The 17419-nt window shown below is 41.4% G+C and overlaps 1 protein-coding gene across 2 annotated transcripts in view; it reads left to right on the forward strand.

Annotated features, from left to right (window-relative positions):
* Positions 1 to 17419, forward strand: part of GAD2 (glutamate decarboxylase 2) — a 41485-nt gene that overhangs the window by 8128 nt on the left and 15938 nt on the right. For both annotated transcript variants that reach the window (XM_042802094.1, XM_032990992.2), the window contains 3 exons: positions 357 to 469; positions 4353 to 4468; positions 14624 to 14703. In XM_042802094.1, the coding sequence (XP_042658028.1) occupies positions 357 to 469; positions 4353 to 4468; positions 14624 to 14703 (309 nt within the window). The remainder of the gene's footprint in view (positions 1 to 356; positions 470 to 4352; positions 4469 to 14623; positions 14704 to 17419) is intronic.

Raw genomic sequence — 17419 nt, forward strand, 5'->3', positions numbered from 1 at the left:
CTTGTCATTGTGAATAGGACTGCTGACATGTATTTTCTAGACATGCACTCAGGTTTTTGCAAGGCGAAAGTCTGGCTTTGCCCAGCAGCTCTTGAATATAGGGCAAAGCCTTGAGCCTGGAAAAGGTGGGCAAGATTTCTTTCAGTAAATGGGTGGAAATGGAGTTTCAAGCATTTTCAGCATTTCTCCTTCTAGACATTTGACATCAAATCAGAAGGAAGACTAAAAAAATACTGTAAAACAGAACTCTTCCCAGTACAAGATGGAGTATATTGTGGCTATAATATAATGTAATATTGGAAAAAGATGTGTTAGTGTTATAGATGAAAGCATTAAATATGGACATTACATTTCAGGTTCACCTATGAAATTGCTCCAGTGTTTGTACTTTTGGAATATGTCACACTAAGGAAAATGAGAGAGATGGTTGGCTGGCCAGGGGGCTGTGGCGATGGGATATTTTCACCTGGTACATGACATTTCAAGCTTTCTTTATTTTTCAGACTATGCTATATGACATGCCCTGTAGTTGAAAAGTAAACTTAATTAAATATGCATGTTCGAGAGGACACGTGCTAATAACCACCAGTGGCCTCTGAGATAAAGAATTGCATGTTTATGAATTTCAGGGATGTGATTATGAGGGTCTGTTTGAGCAAATTGTACTGCATTATAAGCAGCTGTAATGGCACATGGGAAACATAATCAGAAGAGACATTTGCCTTGCAGTTTCGCTTTGCCCCCACTTTTTATGGATTGCATGAGATAGAAAGACTACTCTATTAATAATGGAGGGAAGAAACACAACAATGCTCTCCATCATTGCAGGGAAAATTGGAGCAAAGAGGGAAAGACGTAGCATCCCTTGAAGTAATTTTAGTGGCGTTGGTAAGATCCTGCCAACATTACAGTATGCAGATAGCTTTCCATGTGTGAGCTGGCCCGTGGACCTCAGTTGGGTACTTGGGTGGGTAGTTAATATGAGTACTTAAAGCCTTAGAAACCTGGTTCCTTCAAGGCAAGTCAATAAGGCAAAATATTAGTGTGATTAACTGTAAAGAAATCACTGACTCTGGCAAGCACTACATTGTTAAGACTTTTTTTATTTTTTAATCATTCCACTTAGTCTTTTGATTTAAACTGTTTGTCACCTATCTTACTCTGGAATTTCATTGCTAAAAATTTTGGCCTATCTATCTGACTGAATTGCAAAAAATTGAAAGAATTGACATTGGTCATAGCATCTTGGCTTGTCAAAAGAGAACAGACTGATAGCTGGTGGGGAAGAGCACTTCTGGAAAGCACATCCATTGATCTGATGGAGAGGGAAAGATTGTTCGGACTTGAGCAAAGGAGAGCTCAGTAGTCCAAACTAGTAACAGCCTAGGATGTTTAGCTCTCTGAGGGCATGAAGGGTAAAACTAATGGTGTGCAGATCAGGCAAGCCTCATCTTCAGATTCTTACATCTGAATGCGCACATGGGAAGTGGTGCAGGAGTTTTGTCCTGGGCCTTTCCACGGAGGTGGAGGAAAAGATGAGAAGAATTTACATTACTTCTTGTTGAGTCCTTATTTAAAAAGCACTGAGAGCAAAAGCTATGACAGCTTTTACTGTAGTGCTTAGAGGTCCTGACCAGAACTGTGGCCTCCATCACACAGGGCAGCACCTAAACATGTGTCACAAGCCCAGAACCTAAGCCAGAGTTTTTGGAAACTGGACAGGGGTTGGTTACTGTCCAGTCCCTGGCCTGACTCAGCACTGCTGGTCTTCAGTTCCTCACCTTGCAGGTTGGAGCCACAGTAGCCCCGCCAGGCTGGTCAGGGCCCTAAGAGGGGAGAACAGAGCAATAGCAGTGCTGCTCAGCCAGACCTGGTGGGCAGAGGCTGGGCAAGGGCGGCCGGTGGGGTGGAAGGCTCAGTGCACCTGCCTGATCCGCCCAAGTCGGGCAAACTGTGCTTGAGAGAGTGTGAGTCAAGGGAAGGTGGATGCCTCAAGGAATGGCTGTCCCTCACAGGTCTGCGAGAGGTCCCTGCCTGAGCTGGGGGGCCAGCATGTTGCTAGTGTGTCAGGTGCTGGAGCTCACTTCATCTACATGAAACCTGCGTGGGGACAGGCTCTCTGGTGGGCGAGTACCTGTGCCGGCCATTTGCAGTGCTGCCCCCTCTCATCCTTTCTTTCTCTGCAATTTCTGGTTTGTGCAGAGTGCATCCTTCTAACTCACTCTCTTAAGGCAGCAGTACCCAGTGTGCAGGTTCTGCTTTTTTAGGCAATAATCAGAATAATCTGTGTGCTGTCTTCTCATTTCAAACTGTCACAGCTTCAGCTGAAGACTTTACTGTTGCGAAGAATTGGTTCTCACTCTCTGCATTCTCTGGAATGAAATACACAGTATCGACATATGCAAAGCATAATGGCCTGATTAGGTTTTCCAAATTCTGTAGGTGTGTTTTGTTGCCTGCAATTAACTGTGGGTGTAAATACAGCTGCAAAATTAAAGGCAAGATGCAGGCTTATTAATAAGCTTAAGGTTAAATGGCTAGGTAATAAATACTAATAGGAAAGCCTGTTATTGAAGAAACTTAACATTTCCGTCTTGATTCTTTTGACACTGAGCCAATAACTTTGGACAAGATGGGCCAAATTTTTTCAACTTGGACACTTCAGTCACCTAAATCATCATCATCAGCTGTTACATGACATCTGCATTTTTTAGGGACAGGTACACAGGCATTTCCTCTTACTCTCTACATTTCTTGTTTTGCCATATGTGAAAAAGGTGTAGAAATATGTCCATATCTCCCAGGATAGTTGAAAGGAGAAGAAAAAGCCAGCGAAAGATGCCAGCGATGCCATCCCTCTGTGGCATTTTCCCTTGGATTCACAGGAGGGCCAGTGTGGTCAGGGAGAGCCCAGAACAGGGGCAGCCTCACTGCAAGAGCAGAGCTAGGACGCTGATTAGAAGTGAAGGGCACAGTTTCTGTGGTCTGTGAAATGGTAAATGTGTATCTCCAGTGAGATAGATAAAAATCCTAGGTCAAAGTCAAAGCGATGTTAAGTTCACCAGCACATACATCCTGCTGATGTAACATGATGTAACATCGATGCTTTCAGCAGAGCTACCTTGATCTGCTTAAAGGGTGGATTTTATCTTGGCTCGCTTTGGCTGTCCAAGCACTGGGTGTGTACCCTGGGATAGTTACAGCAGCCCCCATATATTCAAAGGGAGAGAGGTGGATGCATCTGCAGGGCAAGTCATCCCACCTATCACAAACCTTACGATGAGCTGAACCATCTGGAAGTGCATGTCTTGTGCTCTTCACTCCATTTTTAGATGTATGAAAGTTGGATTAGTTGAACTCTACCTCAGCTGCGCTCTGACCTGTTCATTTAAATGCCTAAACTGTGATCAATATATGCCTTTGCTTTATATAAATATATGTGCATAAGCATCAATATAATAAATCCATGTATATATACAGGGTAAAACTGATGGATGTTATGTGTACGTATCTGTGTGTGTGGGTGTGTGCATACATACATAAAAGTACTTGCACTCTGCCTCAGGTTCTGCATTATATTCCCATAGTGCTCATGCAGCATTAATGTATAGCCAAACATTGTCCCATTGTAGACAGAGACTCAGTTTGTAAAAATCTCAAAAAGGAAAACCGACATGCTCATTTTTCATTTATGCACTGACAACTGAAATACGGGAACAGAATACTGCACAGCTGTCATCAGATACCTATCTTAAAGTGGGTAAAATATCCATCTTGAAATGGGTATTTTAAGTCAATGTATGCTGTTGATTTTAAGGCTAGTGTTAGGGACATCTTTTCCCCTTGCTCCCATCAGATGACAAATAAAAAGAAAAATTTTTGTTAGAATGACCCTTTTGCCTTTTTCTTCCCTCCTCCTACCCCAGTTATCCAGTGTGTGGGTTTCCTCAGAGCCAGGGCATGAAACGCCACCCTGATTTGGGAGGGAAGAGCACAGGTTGGGTTGCACTTGGAAGCCCCTTAAGAAGTTGCCTTGTGCTGGCATCTGCTTGGGAGGTAGAACACAGTGGGGATTATGTGTTGATGGCATATGTAAAGATAAGACTGGGGACTAAAGGAGAAATGGTAGCAAAAATGAGGATGAAAGGAAGCCCCAGTTGTTTTTTGTGATAGTACTTTTACATAAACTGTTATTTGGGTGTAGTAGGTCCTGTTATTACACAGCCCAGCTGTGAGGAGCACCAGAAGAAGAAGCCATTAGAGTTAGAAACACTGTAGCAAGACTTGTCGTTTTTTCTGCAATGATATTACAATGCATAGAAAAAGTAACAGTGTATTACTGTGGACTCCAGGTGGTGCCATATCTAACATGTATGCTATGTTGATTGCACGTTTCAAGATGTTCCCAGAAGTTAAAGAAAAAGGAATGGCAGCTATTCCCAGACTGGTTGCCTTCACATCAGAACATGTATGTGTTTCTGTTTTTTCCTATCTGTTAAATCTGCCTGTATGAATTTATGATGAAGAAAATATCTGAACGGGAATTTGTAGCCAACTGTCTTAATTTCTGTTATTCCTTCACTGGGAATAAAAAATGAGAAGTGGCTGGGTTTTTTTATATATAGAGGGATGAGCTGTGTTATCTGTGGCTGAAGCCCAGGGAGAGCAGGCTCAACAAACCACTGCCATTTTTTGCTCTCACTTGCGTCTGTATAAATTTCAATGTAAGTGGTAAAGATCACATCAGACAATGAGAGCTCATCATCAGGCTTCAGCACTTTCTGGCAGGACTGTCTTTTGTTCAGGTCACTGTGGAGGAACAGAAAATCACTTTGAGTCAAAATGTTTCTAGCTGAAACCACTCCTGATGTTATTTAATGAGAGGGTGATAACATACATGAAGACGTGTATGGAAATGCTGTGTGTGTGTGTACAGCAGAGCAGCTGCAGCATATGGTGGGGAACTGGGCTTTGCTGTAGATTTCTGCCTGTGAGCAAAAGCTTCAGTACACGGGAGGTCGTCACACCAACAGGATCTGGCAGTGCAAGAGGTGAAGGGAGGTGGGCACAGGAGAAACCAGAGCAGTCCTCATGGGAGAAACACTGGTTTTTGCTATTTGAAGAACCATACAGAAGTCATATTTCTCTGTATTTGGGGGATTATTTCAGCTTTTTGGACATTTAAAACTCCTTGCAGCTTATAATGGAGAATGTGAGTGCAGGAAGAAGGGGAAAAGGAAGGGTTATACCCAGGAGGGGCTGTGAGCTCTCTTTGGGCTTTATGGTCCCCTTCTAAATTTCTCTCCAGCTGTGTGGACTCAGCCAGAAAGGACTCTTTCATGGCTAAGGCTCAACGGGATACTGTCCGTGTTAGGTAACATCCCCCTGGCTGCCTTTTTTGATTTCTCAGAAAATACGTTTCCATTCTGTGCAGGTGTGAAGAGCAAAGTGTCCTAAAAACTGATTAGAAATGTCTAGGAGGAAATCTCTCTGAGGTTGCCTTTCATGGCAGTAGGATGGGACGTGAGACACAACTGCAGGCTCTGCGTTGCAGAATAATTGTCCCCAAAGCAGTCAAAGAGGAGAATATTCTACAGATTAGTAGCAACTCTCCAAATTTGGCTGTACAGCTAGAGATGCATTGTTCACATGCAAGTTACAGACCAAATAAGTCTTGCAAGTGAGGTCCAGTGTGATTATTTAAAATAAAAAAAATCCTATTAATCATTAGAGAATTTCATTGTATCCATAGTGATGGAATGTTAAACAATGAACCAAATTATGCTATCAGTCTCAAAATAATGAAATGAGCAGTAATAATTGTGTTTTCATGCCAGGGAAGAAGCAGTTTTCCCTTAGCACGACAATCATGGCATGCTGATCTTCTACTTACTTTTAGACTCCCCAGCCTGATTCTGGTTTCTCACTGCCACAATTGGATGCTCTTGTAAGACAATGGCCATGGAACAAGCAGACTATAAGCAGGATACTGTCATTTCCCCATGCTCTGCACGTGTGGCATGATAGTAAACAAAGCTTGAAGTTATTGTATGTGTTTAGAAACTTGGAGATTTTTGTCTTTAAATTTTCAGTCAGAAGCAAAGATTCCAATATCAGCAATTCTCAGACAAGAATTTCAGCACCACAGACCAGACTCTGTTTTAATTTCTACTAGTCTAAAGCTTCCATTGCTATAAATGAATGAAGTTATGTCACAATTGCCACCAGTATTACTGTAATAAGAACCTGGCCTCAGTCTGATGACATGATAGGTTTGTCTGCCAGTGGGGGAGAAGGGAAGGGAGGAGTAAGTCACAGGTCCTAAGTAATTCCTTTCCTAATTTAGGAGTGCATCGTGTTTCTAAATTAGGAACCTCGCTGTCTACACAACCACTGAAGAGAGGCACCTCTGGAGAGAAACTCAGAGCATCCAAATTAGGAACCTAAATATTCCTTAATTTAGATGCTCTAAATCACCTTTGGGAGTGGTTCACCTACTTCTGTGCATTGACCATACAGAGAGATCAAGCCTCCTGACATATGCAACCTACATTACGTGCCTAAAATAGGTTATGTGACTATTCCAACTGTGCATGTTCCCAGTAAGCAGATCTTCCTCAAGCTGTTCAGTAGGACCATGACTTACCTCTCACTTTGCTTCTGTTTATTTCTCTTTCACCAGTGACAGTGAAGTACACTATAACTGCTTGGCCCAGTTATAATCTCACTGAGATGCACTTATGCTCGGGGATTTAATTCAGTCCTCTGTATTCACCAGTGCATCATCAATGGTCCTTTCATCTGCATTGGTGCAGGAGCAGAGTGATGTCCTTCAGGGCAGCAGTTCTGGGCTGCACATGACGCAAGAGACCTTGACTCAGGGGTAAAAGTGATGGATGCCAATTGTAAAATCCTATTTTAGTCTATTGTTTTGAACACAATGAAAAATCTAAGATGAAGGCCTCCTGTCCCAATGCATCAGCTTTAGGCTGCTGTAAGTGTTCAGCTGAGCACATCCCTTTTTCATTGTGGAGAAGGCAGCTGAAAGGGAGAGTTGCCTTCTCAGAATATTTTAGTTGTTCCATTTGTCTATAAGGCAAGTCCTGTTGAATTCTAACCCATTCTCTGTTGTGATTTTGACCCGACTAACTATCACTCTCTCAAACAGCATCCAACAGTAGCTGGAAATATTATGGAGCAGAGATCACCCCTAGCAGGCAAAAAGGACGAAGTCATCTAACTTGAGGAGGAAAAGGCTACAGAGAGGAAGAGCTTAGCTGTGGAGAACTAGTTGGGTTCATTTTACGAAACAGCCTTTGGCCTTTTTATTGGTAGTATAAAAATAGCTTAAGAGACTTGCAGCTTCTCCATGGACTTGATGTTTAATTAGGGGCTGTACAGACTCAGTCCACAGTTCAGAGAATGAAAAAAGCTGGGTGTAATTGGAAAGACATAGACATTTCTTTATCTGCTCTGTTGTCCAACCCAGCAAGACTGAACTCAGGTAATCCACATCAGCTTTCCTCATTTCCCACCCCTGTAGCAGCCCCCTAAGGATGAACACTGTGTCAGGTGCTCACCAAGGAAATAGCAGTACAACTTCTGTCATGGTTTTGGAAAGGAGAGTGCAGAGTAAGAACTGGCAGGTGATTGAGTCTAGTCTGACAATAAGGGACCTCTTCACCCAGTTAGAGACCCAAGGGGATACAGAGAAGCTCCCTCTGCCTCTGGCATCCCACCATCTGCACTGCTCTTGGAGTGAACTAGCTCCTGCCCAAGGCTTCAGTGGGAGTGCAACTCCAGCATCAACTGACTGTGAAGGTCTGTTGGCTCTTCAGGTATAAAGTGCCAGCATTGTAGACAGATGGACATACTCGGAGGGACCTCATTCTCTGAGGGAGCACTGGGAGCGCCTGTGAGAGGTGGCTCGTCCATGATGGTAGAGGTGCACCCTCACGGCAATCGTGCACACAGCATCCACACATCAACTAGATTGGAGGAAGCAATTAGCAATAAATCGTTGCTTCAGCTTCTTGCATGCTGATTTCCCCTTGTGGACAAGCCCCATTACTTGCAGGGAATACAGCAAACTACACTGATAGCTGTGGGAGAAGGGTGGATTTGGCAAAGCTTTTGTCTAAACAGTTTCTGAAACATAATATGGAGGTTCTTGGTGGTGAGGCAGAAGGAAATTAAAAAGTGACTTGTGTCTCAAAACTCAATAGGCCTCCATTTCACACAGCCTGCAGAAGATTCTGGCTTGGTTTCTGTGTAGAAGGAAAACCTGGTCTCTAGTCCCACTAGTTCCGCGGTACGTAGCGTTGCCCTCTGGCCAGGCGGCTCAGGAGCCGTCCAGGGGGTGGCTTCTGTGGTGGCACCTCCAGGGAAGGATTTGAGGAGCCTGGAGACTGTTTTCTGTTTGGTAGCATAAATTACAAAGCCATAAGTTATATTTCTGAGCATACAGAGTAAATAGGGATTATTTTTTGTTTCCACCTAAGGAAACTAAAAATCAAACCCATGGTTTCACACATTCTTTCATTGCATTACCTAATGCATAATAACTAGAAAAGTATTTTTTGGTGGTATTTGAAGCCTGGGAGAAACAGTGAAAATTTGGTCTTATTTGAGGAGCAACTTAATTCAAGTAACACCATTGAAATCAAATAAAACCATTTCCCAGAAAAATAGTGCTCTAGGGCAGCCCACCCCAAAGAAACCATTTGTAATTTGGGTCTAATCCTTCATCTGGTTGGTATCTCTTGATTTTTATACTGCCACAGAATCCTCCTGAACTCAGTGCAACATTTTTTACCCACAGATAATGCTGTAAAACTATCCTCACTGGAAAAAAAACAAGCGAGTCTTGCTGGAGTAGAAAGGCAGTATGAAGTTATGCATTTTAAAAATGCAAAAGATGGAAATATTAGTGTGTTGTGCAGAAACATTAATATACGAATTTCTCTTCTGACAGTAACATATAACTTCAAAAACTGAATAGCAGTAGCTAAAGGAAACAATATGTAAAAACATATATATAATTACAGTTTGTTTTAAAATGTGATGGGACACGGTATATTCTTTTTGTAGATAACTGAAGGAAAAGCTATAGCTTACAGTTAGATGTTAAAGGTAGGATTCGTGTCACTTAGCTTTAATCACCTAAAGTGTTAACTTTTAATCTGAGTTAGTCTATGCACTTTTTATAGCCAATAAAAAGAGAGCAAGGTTTGCAGAAGACAACTTACCCTAGTCTAAAATGGATACTATAGCCTTTGGAATGAGGTGCCTTTTGGAGGTACATTTTCTTCCCTGCTATTGAGGGAGCACAAGCAGCAAGCCTAGGGCAGCCACAAATTTTTGGGTGATTAAAATGAAGAGAGAAGTAGCCCAGCCTCTGCATCCAGGGATCCCACATTGTTTAAAGCCCATGAGAGGTGGTGAGGAGAGTGTGTTTACCTCCTTTGCTGGTGTGTGGCTGGTGGGGTAAGGCTGGAGGACGAAGTCTGCTGGGCATCAGGCTGCCAGTGACCAAACCTGCAGACCTCAGGAAGGAATCAGCTGCTGGATGTCTCGGCTTGCTCAGCCATTGGGAACTCGCTCCTGATGAGCTCCCTCCACAAAGCTTGTGCCACTCTGGATTTATGTGAGCCGGAAGAAACAGCAATCTGAAAAACCAGCCGTGGCCTTTGGGGCACATGGCATTAGGATGGTTCTTCCTGGCAGCTTCAACCGTGCCAGATTATGAGCAAGTAATTTTGCAAGCTATAAAAATAGAAGCATCTGTATATTGAAGCACTGTTCACTTAAGATAACAATGCCATACTTTTCAGCATAACATTTTTAATTATTCTAATTCTTCCTTTTTCCAAAAGGCCTATTCATTATTGCACCTGTAATAAATTTGCACTATGTTTTTACTTTACAAAGCTAACTATGAAAAAATGGCTATCAGGCAAACAAACCTATTCCTAACAGCATTTGCAATTTGAAACAAAGGGAAAATTCCCCTGGCTCAAAATCACCAATTATTTTTCTGACCAGTAATATACTTTTGTCACTAATATTGGGTAATACTCTATGCTTTCTCCTTCACCACTGAATTTTAACCACAGTTCTTTTCAGAGAGAAATTGAGGCTGCTCTCTGTTGTGGATGTATTTGTAGTCCCCCATGCACCCTTTTGCAGTGCATGAGGGGAGGGAGGGGAAGAGTCGCAGTCACAGCCCACTCCAACCTGCATGTCCTTCTGCCTCTGGCAAGCACAGGACAGTCGTGAAGCTCTGGACCTGCCAGCTTCTCCTAGCCTGGTTTTTCCTTTGGTATAGGGATCAGGCAGTTTGCCCCTGTCCTCCCCTTTTGACCCTGGTTCTCCCACCATAATACTTCAGGTCTGTGTAACCCCTACATGGCTGTGTTGTGAAAGGTGGTGTTCAAGCTCGTGCCCTTGCATGGCCAAACAGCCTGTACTGCCTGTGTTCCCAAATGGGGTCACAGCAAACATCCTTCTTCCCCATTAGCCCAGCTGAATCTGTCAGTAGTTCTGTCTAACCAGACTTATTTCTGCAAACCTCTCCTTCTCTTTGACCTTTGTATTTTTCTGTTTACCTTTATATTACACAGACAACCAAATTTTCAGCACCATCCCAGGAATATTAAAACAAAGTTTAATATTCATCATTATTATGAAAGTTTTCTTTGATCTTAAAACTATATTTTTTCCATTTTCACTTTTATCCTGACTCTTTTGGGAGTCTCTCGGGCAGTTGGAATAATTCTTCTGATGTTACCCTTAGATGCAAAAACATAACAACAGTCATATATCTGTGACTGTATGCACAGATTGAGCAATTTCATATTCAAAGTTTGTTTAGAAATTGTAATTGCATTTGCCCTTCTGTGCACAGACTTCTGTATTTCTTCTCAATTTATCCCTAAACTTGTTTTGGTTTCTGACCGCTGGATTCCTTTCAGTCTGTAAAAAGCCTTCAGGCAACCGAGCTATCAGCACTACATTCATTTTTTTCTCCAGCGCTGTTTTAGCAGTGCCATGAGACTTCTCAATGAGGCAGCTGAGCTTGGCCATATTCCAATGAATGCCTTTGAGCACATGGGCTTCATTTTCTTCCTCATAGTAAACGATTCAAATCTGCGTTTTCTTTTTTAAGGCACTTTGAACAGTTCTATTTTCTATCAGAAAAACAAATTGCAATAGTAAATCTATTTTAACTAATATAGAATAAGGAACAAATTAATCAATGTAATGTCCTTGACTCAAAATTCAGTGAAATGTATCTGTGATTTCACTACTACATCTTTACCTGTATTTATATATTCTGCTACCCTGTATGTGCACATCAGTTTGTGAAACACATGAATAACAAACGGACTGATTTTTTTTCATTATATAAATGCAATTCTAGCTACACATAGCATATCAATTAACTGTCATTATGCTGGCAATATTCTAGCTCTGTTTCAGTTTTTGCAAAGTTCAAAGATACCTTCCTAAACTTGGGAAATTTTTATAAGGCTCCTCATGCCAGTAGCCTCTTCATGGGCTCTCCTCCTCCCTGCTCTCATGAAGTTGCACTGCTGCACCACAGGGCTCAGGGAGACCTGCAGGGCTGGGAGGAGACTTTAGTATCTTCCACGTTGTCGTGGTTTAACCTGGCAGGCAGCTAAACACCACACAACCGTTTGCTCACTCCCGCCGCATCCAGTGGGATGGGGGAGAGAATTGGGGGGGAAAAAAAAGGAACATTTGTGGGTTGAGATAAAGAGGGTTTTACAGGACAGAAAAGGAAGGGAAAATAATAATAATAATGATGATGATGATGATAATAATAATAATAACAACAACAACAATAATATACAAAACAAGTGATGCACAGAGCAATTGCTCACCACCTGCCAACTGATGCCCAGCCAGTTCCCCAGCAGCAGCCCCTGGCCAGCTTTTCCCCTAGTTTATACACTGAGCATGACATCATATGGTATGGAGCATCCCTTTGGCCAGTTGGGGTCAATTGTCCTGGCTGTGTCCCCTCCCTGTTTCTTGATCCTCTTCCAGCCTACTCGCTAGTGGGGTGGAATGAGAAGCTGAAAAATTCTTGACTTAGTGTAAACACTGCTTAGCAAGAACTAAAACATCAGTGTGTTATCAACATTATTCTCACACTAAATCTAAAACTGAACACCATACCAGCTACTAGGAAAGAAATTAACTCTATCCCAGTCAAAACCAGGACACATGTATAGAGGTTTGTGGATTGGTCACAGTCTAAGCCTTGATCTACAGTGCAGTTGTACTTGGGAAAAGTCCACTGACTTTAGTGAAGCTGATGAAGCTCATGGAAATGTGTTTGTTTAAAAATTTGTTTCATGAAATAAAGAACATGCCATGGAAAATATCAGTGTGATGGCTGAGCCGGCCTGTGATGTTCAGTGTATAAATATTCCTTAGTACCTAGTGACTCCAGCTAGAAAAGCAAGAGGGCAAACTCCATGTCTAATCTGAGCATACCACTAACCTGTGGTTTTAGTAGGCTAGACAATAACAGTGTGTTAAAATCAAACATCTACCAATTTCCAGAGCACTGGTGCCTGCAGGTGCTGTACACTTTCCAGTCTCACAGACAGCATATATCACAGGGCTTGGTCCAGAGAGAAGGGGTAGAAATCTCCTCACCTGATGTCATTTGGCACCCACTCCAGACCAGCAACCCTCACGCTGGATGAATCCTTCCCCGGAGGTGCCTGTGTCTGCCAGAATGCAGAGGGAACCTACTGGATCACTCAAGCCTGATGAGTCTAGCTGCCATGAACCCAGTTCTAATTCAGCAAAATACTTAAGCACAGGCACAAATCCCTTGTTGCTTGTCTAAGCGCATGGGTATGCATTTCATTTGATCATCAGCTTGTGCAAAAGTTGGTCTGACATGCATATACATTTCAGAACATGCGTAGTTCAGGGGCTAGGATGATTTGCTGTACTGGGGCCTTAAAAGCTGGTTTTAGGTCTAGGCAACATAGTCAATGGCTGCTCAATACACGTTGTTGGTATACAGCAGCCGTGCCCCACGGGGGAAAGCATTTAAACCAACCCACTGCATTTAAAAAAAAATAGTGTAGTGTGAAAAATATGATTTACCTGAAGAAGTGTTTTCAAATTGTCCATGTATTGTCAGTGAGTCATGGTTCAAGAGCAATCTGAACTTCTTCAAAATGTCTGACTATTAAACAATTCATTGGGCATCATGAAAACTTGAAGCATTTCAGCCAAAATGGTGAGATACGGGCATATGAAAAATGGACTCTGGAGTAGAAACTTATGCAAACTTAACCATAGCAGTCAGCACTCAATGAAGACTACCCTCTGAACAATTTTTAAAACACAGGGTTTTTTTTTTACCTGTTAAGGTGAGCATACATATTTGCCGTTCTACTCTTCTTCCTCTCTCTTTCACAAAGTTGGTTTAGAATTTATTTTAATTTCTCAAAGTATTTGTTATGTATGAAGCCCTTCAGTATGTGGTGAAATCCCGCTGACTTCACAGCCTTTAAGCGAAGCAGATGTGTGTAACCATTGTGTCCATCTCCTTCCCTACAGCTCTCGGCTGCTTGCGTTACCATTGAAGCCAAATACTCCCTTGACAAAGCAATACTGATTACTTCTCTGCTTTGTGGTCTTCTGTAGACTATATGTCTTCCTTTCTTTTTGAACATTGTGGACACCTAAAACCCTGTTAGATTTTTATCTCCTTGATCTTTCTTTATAGTGTTGCATCCTAAGATAATGGTGCAGTAGTGTACATAAAGAATTTTTTTTTTTTTAAGTTTAACAATCTGTAGTTAAAATTACTTTAGACACTATTGCTACAGCTGGGTTTGAATTAGTACAAAGTCAGATTCTAGGTGGTAAAATTTGATATAAAACTATTTCATTATCATAATCACTAGGATTTAAATTAGAATTATAAACCAGCACTGGCTCAGGAGTAAAGTTGTATGAGCTAGAGAAAATTAGGCTGACTTGCACTCCAGTATATAACTTCCACGTTTTATTCTGTACATACAGATTAACTAATAGTCTTGCTAACAGCCCAGTCCTGATTTTAAGCTACAGTAGCTCTATTTATTAATGGGAGTTATTACTAGCTTTCACTGGCATGAGATCACAATTAAGCTTCCTATCTTAATTTCTCTCAGTATATTATTAGGCCAGAAGTTACACAGAAGCAGCACATCACTCTGGATGCCACAAACTAAATTAATTCTCTGGGGGACAATTTTTTGTTTCGGTAAATCAAGTTCATAGCTGAATCCATACAAGCAATAGAAACTGCAGGTATGTATCAAGGACAGAATTTGGGTCCATCATCAGCCACAGTTGTATATTTAATTTTCCAAGAGTAAATCCAGATTAGAGTGATTGCTGTTTCTCTAATTGACTGTAGTGACCTGTTATGAAGCCTCGGTTTAAGTGATCAATTTCCAAAAGGCTGTGAATAGAGTTGCTGCCTGTGTGGGACTATTAGCTGAAGGGCTTGCAATAGTGTAGTGTTTTATATTAAAACAGATAAATAATAATAATAAAAATAATAATAAATGTATTTTTTCAGAGTCATTTTTCTGTGAAGAAAGGAGCTGCGGCCTTGGGTATTGGTACAGATAGTGTGATTTTGATTAGATGTGATGAAAGGTAAGTAAAGATGCCAGATATAGCTCTTTTTATTGGTACATAGAAGAGGATCATCAGGTGCTCCGTTCAGAGAGAGCATATAGGCTGCAGTCAGCAGTTAGTATAATTCATTGTAGCACTGTCATCCTCAGCAACCTTACACTGATTGATCCCACCTGAGGCTCTGCTGGCTCTGTCAGTAGCTTCTTTACGAGTCAGTTTTTGGAGCTTATAAAAAATCTTAAAAGTTCCCTTCCTCAGGGATTTCTGATGCTTCTTTTTCTTCCATGCTGAAGTGAAACAAAATATCAAACCAACAATCATTCCTTACATGTTCTGCTAAGAAACCAGCAAGAAGCTTGTTTTGGTCAAAATAGAGCATTTAGAGAGTCTCATATTTTGATCGATTAAAATGAGCCAAAGTGGGCCTTTTATAGGAGTAAAATACTGAGGAACATTTGATAATGTAATTATATTACTTCATGTCCCCACCATCTTTCTCATCATCTTTCTCATTTGGACTACGTTTCCCGCAGTGCCCTTGATGGGGACACCCTTGCGATGGGATGTGGAGAGGAGGGTCTTGGCGACATTTTGGGCATCATAGGCCAAGGAGGATGATGGCCCATGGAAAGGATTAGCACAGCAGGCACCTAACCTACAGGTCCCATAGGCTCTACAAAACCGGTAGTAGATAACTTCTTGCTTAACTCACCCAACTAAAAGGGTTTGATTCTCTATGAAAACCCATTTTGAGAAAACAAAATTATATTAACAAAATCAACATGTTCTGATGAAGATTTTCAATTTTAGGGAAAAAAACACTTTCTATTGGACAAAAATTAATAGAACAATCCTTACTGATTCTACTGAGAATCTTTTCAATAGAAAATGTTCTTACTATGAGTCCCAAATATAATTGTTATAAGATGTTGAATTATTTGTGGCTCTAGGATAAATGGAAGGTTTTACTGCTATCAAAACACTCTTCTCCCACATTAAAAGAAGAGCACCAACTAAGCAATTTATGGTGCTAATTGCAGCGCCTGCATACTGAATTATGGACTTATTATCTCTTTATTAACAAAAGACTGAGCACACCTTGAAGAGGAATTAATGACAACATCAACACAACCAACTCATGTCAAAATAAAGCTCCAATTGTTTCTATTCACTGAAGACAGACATGGATCACTGAAGTCATGTCTTCCTTTTCTTCTGTGCAAATTCAGTGTGATGATTTTCGGTGAAGACCACAATGCTTACCCTGCGCACCCTGAAGTAAACATGAGGCTTACTGCGTGTCTCACCAAATCCCAGCAGATGTTACCAGGACAAAGCAGGTTGTTTGCACAGGATGTGGGCTGGTGCTGTGGGGATGACCCTCTGTGAAGATGTGGACATATGGGAGGGTGAAGGAGCACCATCAGATCTTTTTGATGTTTCCAGCGTGACCATATTGCCTGTTGACTTTTCCCCATCCTGACCCACACTCGCCAAGTTTGCCTGATTTTACTGTATCATGGGGCTGTGTAAATGTGTGGTGAATTTTAAGTCAGGAGAACATGCAGAAAATCATGTTCTTGCTCATACCCCAAACTGGATGACCACACATTTCCATTGCCTCTTTTACTATCACACAAACCTATTGGTAGCAGTAGTGTATTGGCTGCAGGTTTGGGGTCAAAACACTTCAGTCTGGTCTGGCAGCAGTGAAGACTGTGTACAGATGTAGGCAAGATGAGAAGACCTTGACACTAACACTCATTCTGTCCTCAGTTTCCTTTTGCTGATGGGTCTCTTCTGCCTCACCCAGTAGCCCTCCTGCCTCTGATGCTGCCTAGCACATCTCATGCAACCCCCTGCCACATTATCTGGGTGAGGTTTGGCTAAGGACAAGCCTGTTATTTTGCAGTGCATTTAAAGTGTTGCAGGTCATCTGAGCTCAGGTGGTAACACGTGAAAATGCTGTGCAAGTAAGCAGTGCTGTTGCTTAGTTTGCTAGATTTGGAGCTGGGGGGTTGTATGCTACAGCATGCATTTGAACTATACTCAGAACCAACCTACTGCTTGCTCTTTGGTAAAGCTTGATGTTGCTTGGACACTGCATTCTCCTGGTCACGAATTACTGCACGTACTCAGTGTGGTCAGGGGCTGGATAATCACTTTTCTTGGTAAAAAAATTGAGGCAATGAAGGGATCTGTGTGTGTTTCTATGCACAAGCTCTGTAAATTAGAAACTGTTAAAGACCAACATCTAAATTATGTTTGGAGAAGGAACTCACTGACTTCCTTTGGCATGTTTTGGTTTTTTCTTTTTTTTCCCTTTGTTTCTCTAATGATCCCAGAAACAGTTTTTGAAGACAACTGCTGCTTTTCTCTGAACACGTATGTGTAACTGGGAGGAACTCACAATAAGTTGAATACTCTGTAGGCCTTGAACATCTGCAAGAAAAATCGGGACTAATTTTTAGACTTTTAGAGATTTTTATTTTCAGTTATTCTTTTAGTATTTTGCATAAGTAAAATGCAGGGCAGATTCTGCAAAAAACTCAGTACAAACTCATTTCTACTGAAATAATTACTGTCTTATTGTGAGCTGTGTAAGGATGAAAACTTAAAAAACCTAGCAGTATATTATTACAAGAAATTAATAACTTATTTTTTTTTATTTATGTCTAGCCAAATATAATGAAAACACTTCAGGGTTTTTTTATGCAAAATCAAAATTAAAACT

The sequence above is a fragment of the Tyto alba genome, unplaced genomic scaffold (genome assembly GCF_018691265.1).
Source record: "Tyto alba isolate M040663 unplaced genomic scaffold, T.alba_DEE_v4.0 Super-Scaffold_38, whole genome shotgun sequence".
In the NCBI taxonomy this organism is placed as follows: Eukaryota; Metazoa; Chordata; class Aves; order Strigiformes; family Tytonidae; genus Tyto; species Tyto alba.